The 24000-nt window shown below is 37.0% G+C and overlaps 2 protein-coding genes across 12 annotated transcripts in view; both read right to left on the bottom strand.

Annotated features, from left to right (window-relative positions):
- The window catches only part of LOC147832668 (uncharacterized), a 143563-nt gene extending 134286 nt beyond the window's left edge, over positions 1-9277 (bottom strand). For 8 of the 10 annotated variants that reach the window (XR_015945441.1, XR_015945439.1, XR_015945436.1 and 5 more), the window contains exons 1-3: positions 9004-9211; positions 8848-8909; positions 5271-5397 (exon numbers count right to left, since the gene is read on the bottom strand). Coding sequence is in view for 4 of the 10 variants with exons in the window: in XM_088651536.1 (XP_088507662.1) it covers positions 5271-5397; positions 8848-8875 (155 nt within the window). In the remaining 6 variants the exon portion in view is untranslated. Of the gene's footprint in view, positions 1-5270; positions 5398-8847; positions 8910-9003 lie in introns of all 10 variants that reach the window. The other 2 variants (XR_015945437.1, XR_015945440.1) reach the window with 2 other exon arrangements.
- An 11110-nt stretch (positions 9278-20387) lies between these two features.
- eif3hb (eukaryotic translation initiation factor 3, subunit H, b) overlaps positions 20388-24000 on the bottom strand; it is a 119048-nt gene continuing 115435 nt past the window's right edge. For both annotated transcript variants that reach the window (NM_001035264.2, XM_088651392.1), the window contains 1 exon segment: positions 20388-20738. In NM_001035264.2, the coding sequence (NP_001030341.1) occupies positions 20641-20738 (98 nt within the window). In that variant the 3' untranslated portion in view covers positions 20388-20640.

Raw genomic sequence — 24000 nt, forward strand, 5'->3', positions numbered from 1 at the left:
TTATCCCTGTGTTGGCATGGGTTTCCTCTGGGTGCTCTGGGTTCCCCTACAGTCCAAACACATAGGCTATAGGGTAATTGATGAATTAAATTGTACATAGTGTGTGTGTGTGTGTGTGTGTGTGTGTGTGTGTGTGTGTGTGTGTGTGTGTGTGTGTGTGTGAGAGAGAGAGAGAGAGAATTTGAGTGCATATGTGAGTGCGTTTCCCAATACTGTATTGCAGCTGGAAGGGCTTCCGCTGTGTAGAATGTGTTGGAATAGTTGGCGGTTCATTCCGCTGTGGTGACCTCTGAAATAGAGACTAAGCTGAAGGAAAACGAATGAATGAATATTTGTATTTTGGGGATCTATTATTTGAGGGCATATTCAATTAAATCTTGATTAGCAAGTACTAGTCCCTGTAATTTTATCGTTTAACTAAAATTGAGAAAATACTTTTTATTTTTAGGTAAATAATTAGTTACTTATAAATGTACTTGCCTTAATACTATAAATAAATGCAAAAGTTCTGTATGAACCATTTCAGAAGAACTCTCCTCAAGCCCTTTTCCCCTATTCTAAATGCAAAGCCTACTTTACTACATCCAATCAGCTCACAGTAGAGAACAACAAGCCACGCCCACTGTTTTCTTATTTAAAATTCCATTTATCTAGGAACTAGACTTGTATGCAAACCCTGAAGCGAGATAGCATTTTAGCAGTTCTGGTTCCCCCGTCCCAAAGTCAATGGGTATTTTAAATGGGATTTTGGTTAAATCGCTTTAATAAGGTTTGTGGCGAACACAAACTCAAGATACTTTCATGTTTTACTCTACGACAAAACACATCAGTTACATCACACTCTTGATTTTTATATATATATTTTTTTAATTGGTTACGCTTCTTGATTGCAACCGTCTTATTAAAGTTGCTAGATGGGACTACAGGTGATGTCTGAGACATACAGAGTCATCGAGCTAAACTAGTCTGGAACGCAGCTCGCTTGTATTGAGCATTTGAATTCGTCTGTGATTAAAGTGTTTTCATGAATAGCATTTTATAGTCTGTAGTATTTTACTAATTGGGAATTCATATTGTGTGTAGATAAAGCTGCGGCCACACTAGAGCAGGGCTGGCCAACCCTGTTCCTGGAGAGCCACCTTCCTGCAGATTTCAGTTGCTACCCATATTAAACACACCTGAACCAATTAATTAGGACTTTTCGGCTTAGTCCCTTTATTAATCTGGGGTCACCATATATGCCCTTTCAGCTGCAACTTATCATTGGGAAACACAATTCACACACACACACACTCACTATGGTCGATTTTAGCACACCCCAATTCACCTGTACCACGTCTTTGGACTTGTGGGGGAACCAACACGAATACAGGGATAACATGCACACAAATGCCAACTGACCCAGCCCGGGCTCGAACCAGCGATCTTCTTGCTGTGAGGCGAACGTGCTTTTATTTTATCGAGGGAAGAAGTTTTATGCTAGCAGCCGATTAGACTACAAGATGGCATCATAGTTCCTCCACTCTATTTACCTAATTCTTCGCCGACGAAGGGACGCAGCCATTTGAATCTTTTTGGCTTGAGACTTCCGGTCTCATTCACTTCCATTCATTTATAGACATTGATGTTGCAAACTGCTATTTTCTTATTATATTATTCTTCTTGGTCTGTAAAGTCATGCAAACATTTGTTTGTAGAGTAAGTAGTTTGACCGTTTTCTGCCGTTTATTATTCCAAGTCATTTCCCCATAGGCGACTGAATCGGAAGTTCTAAAACAATCGTGAAAACAGGCGCACTTCCGCATTTTTAGAATAAGGTCAATATGGAAAAAAAAAATTGGTCGCAGCTTCCTGTTCATTTTGACTTTGAGATGAATAGTATGCAAATTGGGACGCAGCACACGTCTGCGTGAGCAGTGTGTTTTGCATGAGAGGTCGTGTTTTTCACTACCTCTGCTCACAATTTACGATCCACCAGCTAATTCTGCACCAAGGTTATCAGGCGTTCGGCATTGATTTGAAGTAATGCTTTCCTCTCCTCCACACATAAGTCTTCATTAGCTGATCCTTCTGACCTGCACTAAACCCTATGTCATTACCCTCGGATCCGCCATCAATATCTTCCCCGTCCTACAGGCAGGGCCCAACTCCCTAGCTTTAATCTCAGTGTTGTCAGCTAGCATTAAAGCTAGCCCAGCTCAATGCCACTCACTGCGGAATCGTCCATTACTTCATGAAATCGGCTCTGGTTTCATTTGAGAGGTGTTCTTGTATTCAAAAGCTTGAAGGAATATCTCTGCGTGAAGTAGCCTGTGCTCTGTGTGGTTGCCAAGTCCACTAAATATTTTCAACACCATGAGAACTCAGATCATGCAGAAAAGAAAAGTAACCCAATTTAATGTTATCAAAGGCAGCTGCTCTTGCAGAAAGTAAAGGTGTACTAAGGTAAAAAGTATTTAACAAATAGATTGAGATGTTCACAATGCATCACTATTCTCGAGTTAATTCTGAGACTAGTTTTTAACAGCAGATAGTGCTCTAGGCTAGTTTTAAACAGCAGACGGCGCTCGGCTAGTTTTTAACAGCAGACGGCGGTCTAGGCTAGATTTAAAAAGCAGCTGGTGCTCTAGGGTATTTTTTAAACAACAGATAGTGCTGTAGGCTGGTGTTTAAAATGCAGATGGTGCTCTAGGCTAGATTTTACTAGCGGGTGGTGCTCTAGGCTTTGTCTTTAAACAGCAGACGGCGCTCTAGGCTAGTTTTAAACAGCGGATGGCGCTTTAGGCTAGATTTTAACACCGGATGGTGCTCTAGGCTTTGTCTTTAATGGCAGACGGCACTTCAGGCTAGTTTTAAACAGCAGACGTCGCTCTAGGCTAGCTAAACAGCAGACGTCGCTCTAGGCTAGCTTAAACAGCAGATGGCGCTCAAGGCTAGCTTAAACAGCAGATGGCGCTCAAGGCTTGTTTAAACAGCAGATGGCGCTCTAGGCTTGTTTAAACAGCAGATGACGCTCTAGGCTTGTTTAAACAGCAGATGGCACTCTAGGCTCGTTTAAACAGCAGATGGCGCTCTAGGCTTGTTTAAACAGCAGATGGCGCTCTAGGCTCATTTTAAACAGCAGATGGTGCTCTAGGCTTGTTTAAACAGCAGACGGCGCTCTAGGCTCGGTTTAAACAGCAGACGGCGCTCTAGGCTAGTTTAAACAGCAGATGGCGCTCTAGGCTCGTTTAAACAGCAGATGGCGCTCTAGGCTCGTTTAAACAGCAGATGGTGCTCTAGGCTAGTTTAAACAGCAGATGGCACTCTAGGCTAGTTTTTAAACAGCAGATGGCGCTCTAGGCTAGTTTTTAAACAGCAGATGGCGCTCTAGGCTAGTTTTTAAACAGCAGATGGCGCTCTAGGCTCGTTTAAACAGCAGATGGTGCTCTAGACTAGTTTTTAAACACCAGATGGCGCTCTAGGCTCGTTTAAACAGCAGATGGCGTTCTAGGCTAGTTTAAACAGCAGATGGCGCTCTAGGCTCGTTTTAAACAGCAGATGGCGCTATAGGCTGGTTTTTAAACAGCAAATGGCGTTCTAAGCTCGTTTTAAATAGCAGATGGTGCTCTAGGCTAGTTTAAACAGCAGATAGTGCTCTAGGCTAGTTTAAACAGCAGATGGTGCTCTAGGCTAGTTTAAACAGCAGATGGCGCTCTAGGCTCGTTTTAAACAGCAAATGGCGTTCTAAGCTCGTTTTAAATAGCAGATGGTGCTCTAGGCTAGTTTAAACAGCAGATAGTGCTCTAGGCTAGTGTATAACAGCAGACTACTCATCAGAACAGTACATGCAACACATCCTATAGAAAAAAGAAAATGTAAAACACGGTCACAAAATACCAAAGCAATGATGTGAAATATTTTTTAGCTCCATGCTCAGCGGAATTTACATTTTAAAACGGTAAAAATTAAAGCAATTATAAATTTTACATCTTTTCAAAAAGTGAAAAATGACTAATTAAAGCTTTGAGCATAAGGAATTAAAACAATAGCAGCTGTATTTAGGTCTTTAATGCACAAAATAATGAGCCAGTGCAATTTTCCACAGGTAACAGAACCCAGTTTACATAGGAGAAAGTGCAATACTGAAATAAAAGTATTTCCCTCTTCTGCCATGCACTAAAGAAACAGGCAGTGCAGTTCATTTCCTCTTCAGTCTGAAAGCAGGTAATTGCTGCAATTGCAAACACTCATTTTCTAACCCTGCAGCTGAACTGCACTATTCCAATGCAGAGCTCCGGCTTTATAATTGAATATGCTGCTCAATATAGATATTTTTATATTACTGGTCCCTGGGAAAAATGGGAAAACCACTTATAGTATAAAGAAAATTACACCTGTAATAGTTTTCCAACATGAGTGATTTTAGAGCCTATTTAGCAAACCTACAAATCCACAGTTCAGGTTAAGCATTATTAAAGGGCTACGTCAGTGCAGAATTCAATTTGGTCATATTTTACTCATGAATCATGTGCTTTAAGCCAAGATTTAGGAAGATACAGGATTGCTTTATATTTTGAGCAGATTTAAGTTGTCCAAAATGACACACTATATAGCGTGCACTTAGAATTTAGTATGAATTTAGTGTCATCCCAAATAGAGAACACATTTGGGAACTTTTTTACTAACTAGAAATTCAAACTATTTCCCATTTGATGGCAAATGATGTTTAAATGTTGTAGCCAAACTGACCAAACATGCCAAAAAATAAAGAGAGGGGTCTGGATGCAGAGCTGGTGCAGTGCAATCGGAGCTGCATCCAATGCTTTTTAATGCACTCCCCTACCTTAATTATTGCATTGTGTCTGACATTGCATTACTGAGATATGCAGTTGCATCCTCAAGGCTGCATCCAGATACTATTGAAAAAAATACCAATCATGAAATCCATCATAGTATCTGACACCATCGTCCCTCGTCCCCTTCACCATCAGCCCCTCCCCTCAGGCAGGATAGCTCCTCCCCTTCTACGATCAAAATAAATCTGCGAGTGCTGCAAGGTGTTTAACATTACACACTTTTTAACATGCAAACAAGTACATCAACTGTGTAATTAAAGTGTGCATTCTCGGTTTTAGTGCTTAAACTATACTACTAAATGCAACAGGCTCATTGGGAAAACGTGCCCTGGTGCACATTTTTGAGAACCAAGAAATATGTAACCACAGGTACACATGTCTGCATTTTTTGTGTAGGACGAACACTACAGGGTGGTACCGCTGAATGCTTACCTCTGTATGGAGGCTTTTTTTTTCCCCACCACGACTAGTTTGCTTTGTAGCTCATCACATACAGCACCAAACTTTGGGAGGCAGAGCAGACTGCGGTTCCAGTCCGGCGATGGACGGCTCCACAAACCTAGAAAAACGAAAAATAAATAAATAAAACGCACGAGGTTGCGATAGAAGCATGCAGCAATGTAATGCTGAAGATGATTATTTTTCTTAGGAAGTTTCACATACACAAGGGGGATAAAAATGTCTATTACTCTCTTCTTTCATTTTATCTGTAAAAATTTGTAAAAAAAAAAATTTTATAAATTCAGATCTTAAAAAATGTAATTCTTTCACAAAAACAAAAAATGAGACAAAAAAAAATAATTTGTACAACTTGAAAGTTCAAATAGTAGACAGCCCCCCCCCCCCCCATTAAGTATGTTTCAGGCAATATAGTTTCAGACCAGTTTCCTTCACAGACGGCCCCATTAACAAATTTACACAGTGCCCTCTGGTGGTTTTATGAGAAATGGCATTTATGAGAAAACTTGCAAATTTAACATATGACATTGTCAATATATACAGCGCCCTCTGGTGGATTTATAAGAAAGCTTGCCCCAATAACGTATTTGAGATGGTCAAAAATGTACACAGCACCCTCTAGTAGATTTACGACAAAACCTGCCCCAGAAACATATTTGAAATTGTCAAATGTACGCCGCGGCCTTTGGTGGGTTTACAAGAAATTGCACATGAGAAAACGTGTCCCAGCGATGCTGTGTTCACACCAGACGCGGAACGCGCAGATAAATCGCACTATTCGCGCGTAAATTGCTGCGTGACCATTTGAGTTTACTCGCTTCATTCGCGTGTCAAATCCGCTTCAATCGCGTGTCAAATTCACTTCAAATCAGATGCGGATTCGCGTGATGGGCAGGGCTTCTGTCTGTCCGGTGACTCTAGCTTCATAGCTAAAAGGCAAACATGGATTTCATTAAGAAAATAACAGTGTTTATGTGCTTTATGAAGACTGAAAAACAGCGTTGATACGTTTAGGGTCCTGTCTGAGTCCACTACATCTTTTCAGAGGTGCATCCAGCTCTGTGAGCTCATAGACTCCTCCAGAAACTGAACCTGGATGACGGAGACTTTTAGCGCTGCTTCTGACTGAGCCCAGCCCAGTTTGATGACTTGTTGTCGGTGTCACCTGGAGGATTTCCCCCGGGACGCCATCAACAGGTTCTACGTCACAATCACGCCCTCACAAGAACAAGCTCCTGATTGGTTGACGCAGCGTGAATGTCCGCGGAAGTTCAGATTTTCGAACTCGAGTGATTTGCGCAAAACGCTCGTTAAGTGCGTCAAACGCTCAATTCGCCTCGCGTCATTCACTCCGCGCCATTCGCGCAGTATCACGCCGCAGGATGTCTATTCGCGCGTTTGAACTGACTTAACATGTAAATCACTCGCGCTTGACGCGCGTTCCGCATCTGGTGTGAACGCAACATAACGAGTTTGAAATTGTCAAAAATGTATGCAGTGCCCTCTGGTGGATTTATAAAATATAGCACATGAGAAACATGCCCCAGTAACGTATTTGAGATTGTCAAGCATGTACACAGCGCACTGTGATAGATTTATGAAAACAACAATTGCAAGACAACATAGTTCAAGGTACATATCTGCTGGTTCTCATAAATGTAGCCCTGGGAACATTTCCAATGAGCCTGGGTTGACTGAATGGCATAGAATAGTGCACAATGATGTGCTTTAGGTTAAACCTTTATGATTCTGTTCACATATAAATGCTAATAAGTGCACAGAAACAAAAACTCAGCAAGAATATCTCTCATTGGCTCATTGTGAAGCACAAACATAATTAGTTCTTGCTAAAGATGCATAAAAGATTGAACCTTACTGTTGTCGGTTCATGAGCTTCTGTGACCAAATTTGAATGCAGTAAAAATTCTCAAAGTTGTGTGTTTAAATAAATGCCTAAATTAAATATAACATGATTGTGTCTCTTCAGAAGGATTGGATTAAACGGCTTAACGCATATGTTTTTTTTTTGGATTTATGAAAATTAGGATTTGATGAACAGACTTTCAGTGGATGGCCAGATGACTAAATATATCTTCATTTGTGTACTGATGATGACTTGTGTCAGTGAATAAACCAATGTTTAGCCGGCCTCGTCTCAGTCACTCAGTTTAATGCAGCTAAATGTTCATTTCCATTGCAGATGTAGGGTGTATTTATACTGTATTAAAACTGTATGAGCTCATAAGCGACTCTCTGTGGATTGTGTTTGGTTTTACCAGCAAACATTTCACTTCTCATTACCCTGAACTGAACCAGAAATCTCCAAACCCGCAGCTCATGTTAATCAGGTTTAGAGTTTTAGACATAGCTAAACATGCTTGAGAATAATTAATTGTCTTATATTTTCTAATCCAAACTTAATATATTTAAAAAAATAATAATAATACTAAATATATATATATATATATATATATATATATATATATATATATATATATATATATATATATATATATATATATCTGATCAGCAAGGTCGATCTGTGAAAATGAAAAAAGTATACATTTTTAAAAAGGTCACTATTGTTTTACAATATATTACCGAAATTACCTCTTTATGAAAAAGTTAAAGTTACACACACACACCCACTTTAAGTCACTGATTTATTAATTTTATAAAAGATAACAATTCAGAATTGTAACTGTATTACGAATCTTTGTATTAAAATAATTATTTAAGATTCATAAAACAAACATCATTTATATATGTATCATATGATGATTAAAGACAGAACCATTTTGAAATGAATAAAAAAAATAATAAAAAAGTGGTATAACAAAAAAAATTTATAAAATAATAATAAAACCACAGTGACAGCTAGCCAATTGAGGAAAGACAGTGGGGTTAGTTGTAACAGGTTGTTACAAATAAGCCACACACTTTTGACACCTATATTAAAACCAACAATTAATTTCTGTATTTTTTGTGTAATGTTGAGAACTTTTTATAGAAAACAATTTAGAAAAATAATAATTTGATTGCTAGTAATGCAAATAAAGGCATTGCATAATAACGCAAATAATTCCAAGTGTTTACCTAATTGATAAATAAAATAAATAAATGTGCATTATAAAAAAAAAAATAAATAGAGCCAAGTATTGAGGAAAGATAGCTAGTATTTAAAGCAAGCTGGATTTAAATTAATTGTGCAAGACTGCCCTTTTAAGCATGCGTTACAACCAATAACCCTGTCTGTAACAGATTGCCCTGCTGGTGGGGTAAATGGTAAAATTTTTACTCCTGGCACTTCTGTCAATACTGCAGAGAAATCATAGGTCGGCGATCATACTTTCGGTGCTCATTTATTGGAGAGGCTTGTGTTGTTGGGGGGGGGGTGTGTGTATATATATATATATATATATTTTGTCTACCCCATTCCTTTGCTCATTATTTGACCAAAACAAAAAAGTTTTACTTTGTGCCCTGCTCTCCCCTAATGTCTTTGGGTTATTGTTTAAGCATTGTTATTAAAACCAAAATTAAAACTTACCGTTCTCGCTTCGATTGGTTGCTGTCATGAGGACTGCTCCCAACTCACCGTCACGTGACAATCTAACCCACACAAACAGACTACGATATATCAATTTATTAACACATCTGGAGCAAAAGTGAATAAACCACATGCAAAAACAGGACAAACACTCACAAAAAACAGACCAGCCGATAAAACGACACGAAGGAGAACAGCAATAAAGCAGAATCATGCCTAACGCCATTATTTTACACTCAATGCACTATTACCACGAGTTTAAACAGGTCTCAGGTTAACAGCATTAACTACTATTTACCACACAGAATACATTCAGGCTGTGTTCAGCCTGCTGCTATTGAAAGCTTTTGCTTCGCTCACAGTCATAATGTGTTTAATAGCAGGTTATTAAATACAGGTGTTCCCCGATAACAAGCTCCCAATTAATGGCAAATGACATTTACGAGCACACCTAATTTGTAAAATTCACGTAACAACTTTAAAATTAGCCTAATGAGAAACACCTGACAAAAAGAACATTTCCAAACAAAATGCAGAATTGGCTGATATGTGAAACTGCTGAGAATTTAATTAGGTAATCATTTCCTGGAATTAATTATTAAATAAGACCATCATAAAAGCAAGTTTATACCAAAGCCTATAGAATACACCATTAAAAAGACTTTGTTTATACACCCGAACAACTTTTCAGGCACATTTATAACATTAGATAGCTTATTAAAGGAATTAAATATACTTTTTTGATTGTCAAACCTTTTATTCACTTGTTATTTTTAATAACTTCAACCCTTATGTTGATTGTTTTTAGCTTTTAAATTAATCTAAATAAATAATACCACTGTTCTTGCAATGGAAATAAACCATACAATTTAATTTTGTCCATATAAGAGCTCTGAATTGGTTTTGTTTGTTGTTTTGGCACTGGGATAAAATGTTACTGTTTTAATAGGTTTTAGTGGAGATATTTTCTTCCTGAAGGACCCAAGAGGAACTGTTTGCTGTACATAGAATAAAAACAGATTTATAAAAGAAAATTCAACAACAAAAAAACTAATTTGAGTAATTACTTGGCAAAATGCATGCTTTATGCATTAACAATAGCATGATCACAACAAAAACCTAATAAAAAATGACTAAAGTGCATGGTGGACAAAGTTTAAATATAATAAAAATAAATATAATGACATTAAGTGCAGGTCAAAATATGAAACAACTTCACGCATATTTTGCAAACATTAATCTGTACAATTTGCTTGCATTTAATGTTTTCCATGTATGTACATTCACTTTTGTGAATTTAATTGGATGAGAACGCCAAAATGCGACTCATCTTTGACCTGTATACAGATATGTAAAAGATTTTTAGATTAATATTATTTTTTAAATAATATTTCAAAGATATTTAAACAAAACTGCTGGTTCTCTTAAAAACATCTAGTCATTACAAGATAAGTGCATTAAAAATATGGGTTATTTTAATGCAAAGTTGTGTAAAACATGGACAAAACAGAGTATACTTTTTATATAATATAATATAATAAAAATGTATAATGTGTGGCCTAAATTTAACCCAATATTTGGGTTTGTACATATTATACACATATTTAGCTTATAACCCAGCCTTTTCTAGAGTGTAATATAAATTATGCTAAAGGCCAAAAATAAGATCGTTGGTTTAACTCAAATAATTTATAATCAAATATGGATAAATTCAAAAGTTGGGTTGAAAATTTGTATTTATTGAAATTTAATTTTAAAAAAAATTAACCCTATTGGGGTTGTCCATACCCTGGACCACAAAACTAGTGAAATTTGGACTTCTACAATATCTGAAAACTGAATAATGTAAATAATATTTCTGTTGATGTGTGGTTTGTTGGAAAATAACTAAGACACAATACTGAAAAGCTGTAATCAGAGAATGAAAATACAAAAAAAAAAAAAAAAAACTAAATATTAGGAAAGTTGCCTTTAAAAATGTCTAAGTAAAGCGTTTAACAATGCACATTACTAATCAAACATTGAGTTTTATATATTTGCAAAAAGAAAATGCAGTAAATTATCTTCACTATATTATTTTAATGATTTTTGACATTAAATAAAAACAATTAATTCTGACACATGCAACATATTTTTGGCTATTGCAAGACACTTGTGCAACATAATATTTTTTGTGTTTGTTTTTAGGCACTGGGGTAAAATGTTGCTGTTTTAATGGCTTTTATTATAGTAACTGTGTGTCTACCTAAAATAACAGGCTTATGAAAGAAAATTCAACAATAATAAAACAAAATAAATAAACAAACACTACTTAAGTAATTATTTAGCAAAGTGTATGCTCTACACATCAACAACATGATCACACACACAAAAAAAAGATCTATTGAAATAAAGACAACAACCATTGTGATGGTGAACAAAGTTTAAATATAGTACATTTCATTTTATACATAATATTTTGTAGATTTAACTGGATGTCAACCCCAAAATGGGACTCTGTAAACTCTGAGGACGCTGGTGTAGAGGATGCAGTTCTGTACTATTGCAGTAGTCAGGCAGGCAATGGTCAAACACAGGAACAAACAGGTACATACAAGAGAATCCAGCAGCGTGATCAGGTCACGAATGTAGGCAGCAGACAACATAAACAATAAACTAAAGAAAGGCTCAACCACAGAGAGCCTAAACAAGGTAAACCCCTTACTATGTTACAGAGGATGAACTCAGTAACGTGTGACAAAGTGAGGAGGCTATATAGTCTGGGTAATCAGTCTTTGAGCAGCCCCCAGCTGTGTGTGTGTGTGTAATCAAAGGGGAACTGCAACAGGTGTGAGGTGCATGACAGGATTTGTAGTTCATATGGTGACAGGATTGTAGTCCAAGTGAGAGTGAATGTTTTACAGCGATCTGCAAAGCCTAGTGATCATGACAATGGTGAACAAAGTTTAAATATAATAAAAATAAAGTAAGCAGGATCCATGTTGAAAAAAAGTGGAGGTCAAAATATTATATAACATTATTTCTTTATTTTTTAAAGCATTAATGTTTACAATTTACTTGCAATTAACATGTTTTCTGTGTATGTACAATCACTTTCGTGAATTTAACTGAATGAGAACATGAAAACCTGACTCATCTTTGACCTGTATATGTAAAAAAATATATATATAATTAGTTTTTTTCTAAATATTTCTGAGATATTTAAAATAACTAGTGCTTCTCTAACAACTTTAAACATTATGAGACAGGTACATAAAACAAACGGGGTAATTTTAATACAAATTTGAACAAAATATCAACAAAACAAAGCACTAGGTGACTTGTTTTATACAATTATATAATTGATATAGGGCGGAGGAGTGGCGCAGTAGGTAGTGCTGTTGCCTCACAGTATTTGATACGTCACCAACACGTCTCCACTTAACAAGCGGATAGTAATACCAGAACGAAAAAATAACATTAAATCAAAATAACCCAATGCATTGGGTTAAAAAACACAGTAGGGAAGGTGCTATAATAATCTATGGTTGGGTTATCCGCTTGTTAAGTGGTGACGTGTTTGTGACGTATGTAATACTGTTTCCGGGTTCAAGCCGCCAATCACTTGAGTGGAGAAATCATTCGTTTATGATCACTTTTTGTTCATATGACACATTAAAGTTAATTTTACATAAAGTCATAGTGTAGACAGCAATCCCTGGGCTTGCTGCATAACAAATACCAAAATGTTAACAATTTATAAAACAATGTATGGACATATATATTGCGATTGTGACTTTCAAAAGTATTAAATCGCTTTGTAAACGTTTATTATTACCATTTCATGAATCTCCCTATTCAGTTGAATACAGCATTTGGACCCGGAAGCCGCTCCGCATGACGTCACACTTAACAAGCGGATCTGTCGGGGTATTTTTAACCCAGCTATTTTTTCAGAGTATTGCCGAAAATACCTGTGCAACATACATTTGGTTACCATCAGGGTAACAATTAGTGAATGCCTAAAATTAAATAAAGGTTTTTAGATGTTATTATCAGTAATTGTTCATTAGGATATACATACTGTAAGCTAGTCTGCCCCAAAACAGACATACAATTCACGTATAGAAGATATAAAACTGATATAAACATGTAAAGCTAGTTTGTCATTCCGCCTAAATGGATCAACGGTTTTAATCACATCACCTCACACACTACAGTTTCTCATCACATCATAACCAATCAAAAGCTCTCTAGTGTTTGACATGCGCCGAACATTTAATAAAAATGCACATTTAAAAGCTCGTCACGGGATCTTTAAACTTGATGTGTAGTTTTTAGGGGTGATCGAAATTTATGCTCAACTTCAATTATCGAATCAAAAAACAGAATCGTCGATGCTGCCACGCCCCCATGTCACGTCAGCTTGGCTTGCCAAGCGGGGAAAAAACATGCTTGTTGAAGTGCTTGTTAAACTGCAGACGCAGGAGACCCGTCGACAGAGCTTAAACCCTCTCCTCTTTCAATGAAGTTGCCGGTGTGGAAGTATTTTGGATTTCCAGTGAGTTATGTTGACAACGTTCGTGTTGTCGACAAAAAAAACACAGTTTGCAAGCTCTGCTATGTACATATTATGGTTGGGATGATAGACGATGGGCGCATCGCGATCCTCCGCCCCGCACCCATTGCAAATCCGCTCGCGAAAAATACACACACAGACGCACACACATTGTCATGCACTCAAGACAGCGGGTCAAGGCAGTCAGCGAGTCAGTAAACTGCTTCCATCTTTTACTTTCACACAAGTACTTAGTCATTTTAGCGAACACCTCAGATACTGTTGGCTGGTTTCTGTTGGTTGTGCACCTTTTTTACCGACGCCATTATAACGACACAGATCACTGCCTATTCACGAGTCACGCAGAAAAAAGTGATTGACAGGTGGTATTTATGTGTGTGTCTTGCCTTTATTCATTTACTGTATGATTTGTTTATGGGTACAACAAAGACCGTGCAGGTCAGGTAGTTTAAACAGTAGGCTACAAATAATTAATTCGTTATTAATTAATTAATTATTCATAATCGAAAATCGAATCGTGCCTTTAGAATCGAAAATGTAATCGAATCAAGGATTTGGAGGATCGTGACACCCTTAGTACTAGTTTTGATTGTAGTTTTTACAGGACTGAAGTGCGTTCAGACAGATCTTCAGCATGTGTGTGTGTGTGTGTGTGTGTGTGTGTGTGTGTGTGTGTGTGTGTGTGTGTGTGTGTGTGTGTGTGTGTGTGTGTGTGTTTTCAGTCATGTTCATGTCAGAGTTCAGCTGTTGTTGTGTGTAAAAGCAGGTGCTGATGTTTCAAACTGATCTCAGATGTGTTTCAGAAACCTGCCAGAAACTTTTCTTCAAGTGTTCAGAGCGTCTCGCCAAACACAACAAGGGGAAACTTCGGAAATGCCGGAGGAAAAAAAAAACATGGAAAAGTGTGAGTTATCAAGGCTGGCTGAGAGTATAGACGGAGCATTATTACAGAATCTAGATTAGGAATTTCCTGTTTAAAGGGAATCACAGCGTAACATTAGAGCGGATCCTGAAGCTTCCATCCAGACCAATTCATTCAGGGTTGAGTTTGTGTGTTTAACTGTTTAAATAATAGCTAAAAACTTTATCAGGCATCTTTAAAACACTGGATGACAGATTAAACATTTTAAATGCTTAAACTTTGCCATTTTTGCCACTTATCTTTTAAACCACTAGCTTTGTGTTTTGTGTGTTGATTTTTAACCCTTTAATGTCTGTGTAAATCAGTAAAGTTGCTGAAATTTTTATTTCAGTATGTTGATATACAAGAAGCTCGCTGGCTGGCTGTGTTTGCTTGTTCTCCCAGTGTTGGTGTGGGTTTCCTCCGGATGCTCCGGTTTCCCCCACAAGTCCAAACACATGCGCTATAGGGGAATTGATTAAGTAAATTGGGCGTAGTGTATGAGTGTGCGAGTGATTGAGTGTGTTTGGGTGTTTCCCAGTACTGGGTTGCAGCTAGAAGGGCATCCGCTGTGTAAAACATATGCTGGATAAGTTGGTGGTTCATTCCGCTGTGGCGATCCTTCATGAATAAAGGAATAAATGAATGTTGATGAACTTCTAACTGAAACTGAATATTGAGTAGGGGGAGGGGCTTTTTTGTGCATCATTAGGCATGGCTAAGGATAGAGGGGCGTGGTTTAAGTGTCAAACTGATGTCATCAGAGAAGCTCCAAACGCTAAAGCAAATGATCAGACTTTACTTAAAGACGACTAAAACATACATTCATTCATTCAATCATTCATTTTCGCCTTAGTCCCTTTATTAATCCAGGGTTGCCACAGTGGAATGAACCGCCAACGACTAAAACAAAAAAAAAAACACAAAAAAACGAAGATGAGGAATGAAGTTTCGGCTGGATATTTATATTAAATTTGGAGTGATCCGATTGGCTAGTTTGTAATTAGTGATAGGAATCACCTGTAGTCAATCCTATCACATGCTCCTCATGAAATTAGTTTGTTAAACTTCATTTAAAACAGAATATTCAGAACGTTAGTGTTTATTTGAATATAAAATTCATTCATTTTCCTTCAGCTTAGTCCCTTTATTCATCAGGGACCTCCACAGTAGAATGAACCGCCAAATATTCCATCAAATGTTTTACACAGCAGATGCCCTTCCAGCTGCATTCCAGCACTGGGAAACACCCATACACACTCATTCACACACACTCATACACTAAAGCCAATTTAGTTCATCCAATTCCCTTGTAGCGCATGTGTTTGGACTGTGGGGGAAACCAGAGCACCCGGATGAAACCCTACGCCAACACGGAAAAAACATTCAAACTTCACACAGAAATGCCAACTGAGCCATCTGGGACATGAACCAGCGATCTTCAAACTGTGAGGCCACAGTGCTAACCATTGAGCCACTGTGCTGCCTAATTATGATGTATAATTATTGGTTTGTGCATTGTCACATTAAAAAACTCCCACATACATATTCCTCAGTATGTGAAATCAAAACAAACATCTTGAAGCTGCTCTCAGACGTCTTTGTTCATCTTTGATTTGGTGTTTCTGTGTCTTGATTGACCATCATGTTTTGAAGAACATCTTGACATTGCTTCGTCAAAATCATTTTGATGACCTCCTGCTGAAAATGCGCCACTTTCAGAGTCTCCTCAGAGCCAAACGTGGAGAATTAATAGGATAAAAGCAGGATGAAGAAGATTTCAGTGACGTTTTCATCTTATACCATGCAAGAGCCACTTTGCACGAACTGGGAACAAAATAATACCAGAAATGGAACGAAAAAAAGAACAGACTCATCTGTAACTAATGATTCAGTGCCTAAACATACAAGACAAAAATACTAGTTTGTGGATCTCCTGACTTCTGTGTGCATGGTGCCGTTGTAGCTGGTGTATTCTGGGAAATTGACATACCCCTTGGTTTCGAGTGTGGTCCTGAAAAATCTCTGTTTGAAGGGCTATCCACCCCTTGCCCTTACCCCAACACCTTCAAGCTAAAGAGAATTGAGACACCCCTACCCACAGTGCAAAAAATGCTTTTCTTAGTTAGATTTTTTGTCTTGTTTCTAGTCCAAATATCTAAAAAATTCCTAAATTAAGAAGAATTTTCTAAACAAGCATAACATATTGTCTTGTTTTGAGAAATATTATGCCAATATTAAGTGAGTTTTTCCTTAAAACAAGCAAAATAATCTGCCAATGGGGTAAGCAAAATAATCTTACGTCAGAAGAAAAAACAAGATTAATTTGTTTACCCTATTAGCAGATTATTTTACTTGTTTTAAGGAAAAACTGACTTAATATTGGCATATTATTTCTCAAAACAAGGCAATATGTTTTGCTTGTCTAAAAAATGCTTCTTGATATAAGAAATTGTAGATATTTAGACTAGAAACAAGACAAAAAATCTAAGCAAGTAAAGCATTTTTTGCAGTGCATTCACGGGAACACACAAAATGAAGGGTAAGAGAAAAGGCTAAGGTGTAGTATTGGGACTGGGCCTAAAAGTCGCTTTAGGACAAAGAGACCAGTGATCCTTGCATGCATGAAATATTGCACATCATGACAAGTTCTGCTGCTACACAACTGAAAACATGCTAGATATAATAGTTTTTCGTTAGGAATTGTAGTATTATAAAGTACTATAAAGTTTTCTGTCATCTTTACGACCCCTGATAAATCTGGGACTAAGCCGGAGGAAAATGATTGAATGGTATCAAACAACTGATATCGGCTGAAGTTAAATAAACTAAGTGAAGTTTTACAAACTAAAGCTGCGGTCACACTGAGCTTTTCCTCCCATAGACTTCCATTCAAACGCACGCCAATGCGTCAGACCGGTCGCTGCGGCACAAAGTAAATTAGATAATGTTCAACTTCCTTTGTTTGTTTAAATTCAGCCCATATACATTGTTTGCATGCACTTACTTTAAAATAATGTAGTAAATGCAATGAATCGTGTTGTTCAGTGTATTTGCGCAGTAGCAGACACCACAGACTCCTGATGGGAAGATGGAAGAAGAGTTTCTTTACTGTATTTGTGGTTAAAGCAGGTGCAACAAACACCAGCATCAAACAGCTTCACAGGAGCGTCCGGGAGCAGTGTGTGTGTGTATGTGTGTGTAGACACCAGGGACTTCATCAATAATGAAACAAAAGCTGGAGCTCCTGCGGTGAACACATACACACAAGCACACACACAACTTGCACAAAACAAACACAACGACATCGCTCTGAGAAACGGCTAATGGGATGAAGAGAATGCACACTGCACATACACACACACACACACACACACACACATGAACATACTACACACAGAAGCACACACATACACACACACACACACACATAGAAAAACAAACACACACATAAATACACGCACAAAAAATACATTTTTTAACTATTTTAACAAAATATATTGTGACCTACACTCACTGGCCACTTTATTAGGTACACCTGTCCAATCACATGGCAGTAACTCAATGCATTTAGGCAAGGAGACATGGTCAAGACGATCTGCTGCAGTTCAAAGCGAACATCAGAATGGGGAAGAAAGGGGATTTAAGTGACTTCGAACGTGGCATGGTTGTTGGTGTGTGATGCTATCATGTCAATATGATAATCTCTCAGGAATATTTCCAGTAGCTTGTTGAATCTCTGCCATGAAGGATTATGCAGTTCTGAATGCAAAATCCGGTCCAACCCATTACCAGTAAGGTGTACCTAATAAAGTGGCCGGTGAGTGTATATTAGCAAAACATATAATGACTTAAAATGTTATATATTTATACAAATATTTCTCAATCGAGCATTTATGGCAGATGCTTTGTGCTGTAATTTGGAAATTAGCCAGACTTTAAAAGTAAAGCAGTGCTGTAGAGCCTGAACAGACCTCAGGACGAGACCTTGGCCTCTGTAGTATTTCTGCCATTGACTGTGTCTTTAACTTCTATAAGCAGAACTCGTCTATTAAATGTAATCATTCCCATCATGACAGGATCTGGTGTTTAATTACAAGTGCAGAAGGTCTTCTCTGTGATTACTGTAATTCATCTGTAGATGGAGGTGGGAAAGGACATTTAAACTACTTTCTGCATGTTAGATTCCTGCTGGCGATCTCTGAAAAGATGAACATGATGAAGATGTCAAAAGCTCATCTGCAATTACAACTCCAACTCTCCTGAATCCTCCCGCACTGTTACTGTCAGGTTTTATCTGCTTTAATCACCTGAAGTAAAGTGGAAATGAATGTAAAAACGCAGGCTGTGACTCAGATGAAGCTCTATCTTTGCTGATAAACAGCTGTGGGAATTCACTGTTTTGATCCTGGCAAATGCTGCGCTTCATTTAATATTATTAAAGTGTGATTATTGGCTAAATCAATTAAAGGAAAAGGAAATATCATTCATCAGTTGACAAAAAGACTTCCGGTCCTGGAATAAATAGGAACAAAATCATACTGCTTAAATATAGAGTTTTCCTTAAAATAATGCATTTACATAAAAAACTGCTGTTTTTTTTACATATTTTATTTTTTTCCATAATTAGGTTAACTTGGGTTTGTCCAAAATTAGATTAAAACAGCCCAGAATTTTTTGGAGAGTTTTAAAGTATTACTTGTAGAAAAGACGTTTATAGTTAATAAAATTAAATAAAATTAAAACTTTCTAAAAATCTCTTTATAAAATGAATAAAGATGGATGGATAAATGAATGGATGGAGGAATGGATGGATAGATAGATAGATAGATAGATAGATAGATAGATAGATAGATAGATAGATAGATAGATAGATAGATAGATAGATAGATAGATAGATAGATAGATAGATAGATAGATAGATAGATAGATAGATAGATAGATAGATAGATAGATAGATAGATAGATAGATGATGGATGGATGGATGGATGGATGGATGGATGGATGGATGGATGGATGGATGGATGGATGGATGGATGGATGGAGGAAAGGAGGGAGGAATGGATAGATAGATAGATAGATAGATAGATAGATAGATAGATAGATAGATAGATAGATAGATAGATAGATAGATAGATAGATAGATAGATGGATGGATGGATGGATGGATGGATGGATGGATGGATGGATGGATGGATGGATGGATGGATGGATGGATGGATGGATGGATGGATGGATGGATGGAGGAAAGGAGGGAGGGAGGAATGGATAGATAGATAGATAGATAGATAGATAGATAGATAGATAGATAGATAGATAGATAGATAGATAGATAGATAGATAGATAGATAGATAGATAGATAGATAGATAGATAGATAGATAGATAGATGATGGATGGATGGATGGATGGATGGATGGATGGATGGATGGATGGATGGATGGATGGATGGATGGATGGATGGATGGATGGATGGAGGAATGGAGGAATGGAGGGAGGGAGGAATGGATAGATAGATAGATAGATAGATAGATAGATAGATAGATAGATAGATAGATAGATAGATAGATAGATAGATAGATAGATAGATAGATAGATGGATGGATGGATGGATGGATGGATGGATGGATGGATGGATGGATGGATGGATGGATGGATGGATGGATGGATGGATGGATGGATGGATAGATGGATGGATGGATGGATGGATGGATGGAGGAATGGAGGAATGGAGGGAGGGAGGAATGGATAGATAGATAGATAGATAGATAGATAGATAGATAGATAGATAGATAGATAGATAGATAGATAGATAGATAGATAGATAGATAGATAGATAGATAGATAGATAGATAGATAGATAGATAGATAGATAGATAGATAGATAGATAGATAGATAGATAGATGCCTTCAGGAAATAAAATGATATAACTACAGTACAGCAAAATAAACGAGACAAAATAAAGACTGAATTGAAAAACTGGTGTAAAATCTCTTCCAGGCTTTAGAAACACAGTCGTCTTCATCCTTCAGTGCTGTCAAACTCATTTATACTCCACAATGAGACTTTCAAAACACAAGTAGACACCAAAGCATTTATTACCCAATCTCCGACATCTCTTTTCACACATTATTGACAGGTACACTGATTTCCTTTCAAAGAAATGATAACTTAGTCCACATTTTATACTATACATGCTGAAATAAACGGACCCGTCTGATGGGTATTCAAGCCCCTGTTGAGCGTATATTTACTGGGTCTGGTCTAGAAATGTGAAATAAAAGCATTAAAAAGCAGCTGAATGTGTTAAATTAACCAGACACTGATCTTGTTTTAACTACTCGGCCCTTGCAGAGCTTCAGCCATGAAGAGTTTCCCCAGATTCTGAGACGTGAACTCCTTGATGGTCTGGCAGTATGTGTTGATCTGACCTGAAAAGAAGAAACAAGTCATGTTTTGAAGAATACAAGGCAAAGAGAGGAGATCTTGAGGGAAGTGAAGATACATTTTTCAGCTGGCTTTTATTAAAGGGATAGATCACCCAAAAATAAAATGTCTGTCATCATTTGCTCAACCTTTTACTTGTTTCAAACCTTCATGAGTTTATTTAATCTGTTAAACACAAAAGAAGATAATTTGAAGAATGCTGGACACCTGTAACCATTGACTTACATAGTATTTGTTTTTTCTATTATGGAAGTCCATAGTTACAGGTTCCCAGCTTTCTTCAAAATATCTTGTTTTTTTGTTTTTTCTTTATTGGTTTCTTTCCTCTCTTAAACACAAAAGAAGATATTTTGAAGATTGTTGGCAACCTGTAACCATTGACTTTCATAGTATTTGTTTTTTACTGTGCAAGTAAATGGTTTCCAGCTTTCTTCAAAATATCTCCTTTTGTGTTTAAATGAAGAAAAAAAAAACTCATCAAGAAAAACACAAAAGAAGATATTTTGAAGAATGTTGGAAACCTGTTACCATTGACTTTCATAGTATTTGTTTTCCTACAATGAAAGTCAATGGTTACCGGTTTCCAGCTTTCTTCAAAATATTTTCTTTTGTGTTTAAGTGACGAAACGCAAACAGATTTTGAACAAATAAGGGGTAAATATGTTGGCTGAACTATAAATAAATCTATATGCATGTGGCTTTTAAAATGGCCCTACTTGAAACTGAACATGTGATAGGATTCTGATGTGCATAATGATTTCTATTACATCAAATAATATTAATAATAATAATAATTTGAACAAACATTGCATAGTTTCTCAATCAAGGTTTTGTTTTGATTGCAAAAGCTTCCCAAATTTCATTGAAATCATGAAGCCGTGTGTTTCTTAGTGAACAGGCCTGTACAGTTCTATACTGTAGAGTCCATCAGTCTGGGATATGAGTGGATGTGACAGACGGATCGTCCTGCTCTCAGGCAGAAGCTCATCTATAATCTACTGCCTCCAGAACAAGTTAGAAACAATCGCTTTAAATCCATCTCTTGCAAGGCCTCTGTAATGTTCCCCATAAATTACACTTCCTCCCTCCATCTCCACACCACAGAAATAGAGAAGAGCAAATCCCTTCACATCCAAACTAAACTAAACCAGATCAAACCTACTCACATCCCAACCAAATAGAGCATATTCACATTCAAACCAGATAGAACCTATCCACATTCAAACCAGATTAAACATCTTCACATAGAAAAACCAGGCAAAACCCCTTGGCTTCCAAATCAAATCAAACAAACTCAAACCTCTTCACATCCATAACAGAAAAAGTGTTTCATAACCAAACCAAATCAAACCAGGCCAACAGTCTTAACATTCAAACCAGACCAAACTTCTTCACATACAAGCTATTTCAAACCAGATCACACAGGTTCACATCCAGACCAGATCAAACAAGATCACACCTCTTCACATTTAAACCAGACCAAGCCTCTTTACATCTAAACTATATCAAACCAGACCAAACCTCTTCACATACAAGCTATATCAAACCAGATCACACCGGTTCACATCTAGACCAGATCAAACCAGATCACACCTCTTCACATTTAAACCAGACCAAGCCTCTTTACGGCCAAACTATATCAAACCAGACCAAACCTCTTCACATACAAGCTATATCAAACCAAACCTCTTCAAATTCTAACTATATCAAACCAGATCCAACCTCTTCACATCTAAACCTTTTCATTTCCAAACTATATCAAACCAGCCCAAACTTTAAAAAAAAAAAATTTAAACCAAGTCAAACTAACATCTAAACCAAACCACTTTACATCCAAACCAAATCCCTTTACATACAAATCAAATCTCTTTACATCCAAACTATATCAAACCAGAATCAATCTCTTCACATCTAAACCTCTTCATATCCAAACAATATCAAACCAGCCCAAACGTGTTCACATCCAAACCAGACCAAACCTCTTTAAATCTAAACTATATCAAACCAGATCATACCTATTCACATCCAAACCAGACAAAGCCTCTTTACATCCAAACCCTACTAAACCAGACCAAACGTATTCACATCCTAACCAGATCAAACCTCTTCACATCTAAACCAAATCTCTTTAAATCCAAACCAAACCTCTTCACATTTTACCCTATATTAAACCAGACCAAACCTCTTCACATCTAAACCAAATCTCTTCACATTTAAATTATATCAAACCAGATCCAACCTCTTAACATCCAAACCTCTTCATATCCAAACTATATCAAACCAGCCCAAACGTATAAACATCCAAACCAGACCAAACCTCCTCACATACAAACTATATTAAACCAGACCAAACATATTCAAATCCAAACCAGACCAAGCCTCTTTACATACAAACTATACAAAACCAGACCAAATGTATTCACATCCAAACCAAATCTCTTTACATCCAAACCAAACCTCTTCACATTTAAACTATATCAAACCAGATCCAACCTCTTCACATCCAAACCTTTTCATATCGAAACTATATCAAACCAGCCCAAACGTATTCACATCTAAACCAGATCCAACCTCTTCACATCCAAACCGAATCTCTTTACATCCAAACCAAACCTCTTCACATTTAAACTATATCAAACCAGATTCAACCTCTTCACATCCAAACCTTTTCATTTCCAAACTATATCAAACCAGCCCAAACTTAAAAAAAAATTTAAACCAAGTCAAACTAACATCTAAACCAAACCACTTTACATCCAAACCAAATCTCTTTACATCCAAACCAAATCTCTTTACATCCAAACTATATTAAACCAGATCCAACCTCTTCACATCCAAACCTTTTCATATCCAATCTATATCAAACCAGCCCAAACTTATTCATCTCCAAACCAGATTAAACTAGACAGATACAGAAACAGATAAAAAAACTTTACTTCCAAACCATACCGAAGTAGATCAAACCACATTACATCCAAACCAGATCAAACCTATTCATATCCAAACCGGTACCTTAACTCTTAAAAGTCTAACAAAACCTCAAAATGTTTAAAAAATTATGTTTTTTAAGTTTTTTTTTTAAACCAGGTCAAACTAGACAGACAAATTTTTCACATCTAAACAAAAGCAAACCAGATCAAACCACTTTACATCCAAACCAGATCAAAGCATATTAAACATATTTATATCCAAACCAGTTCCTTAACCCTGAAAACCCTAACATGTACCTCAAAACGACCGGTTTAT

Source organism: Danio rerio, chromosome 19, assembly GCF_052040795.2.
Source record: "Danio rerio strain M-AB ecotype USA chromosome 19, GRCz13ab, whole genome shotgun sequence".
Lineage (NCBI taxonomy): Eukaryota > Metazoa > Chordata > Actinopteri > Cypriniformes > Danionidae > Danio > Danio rerio.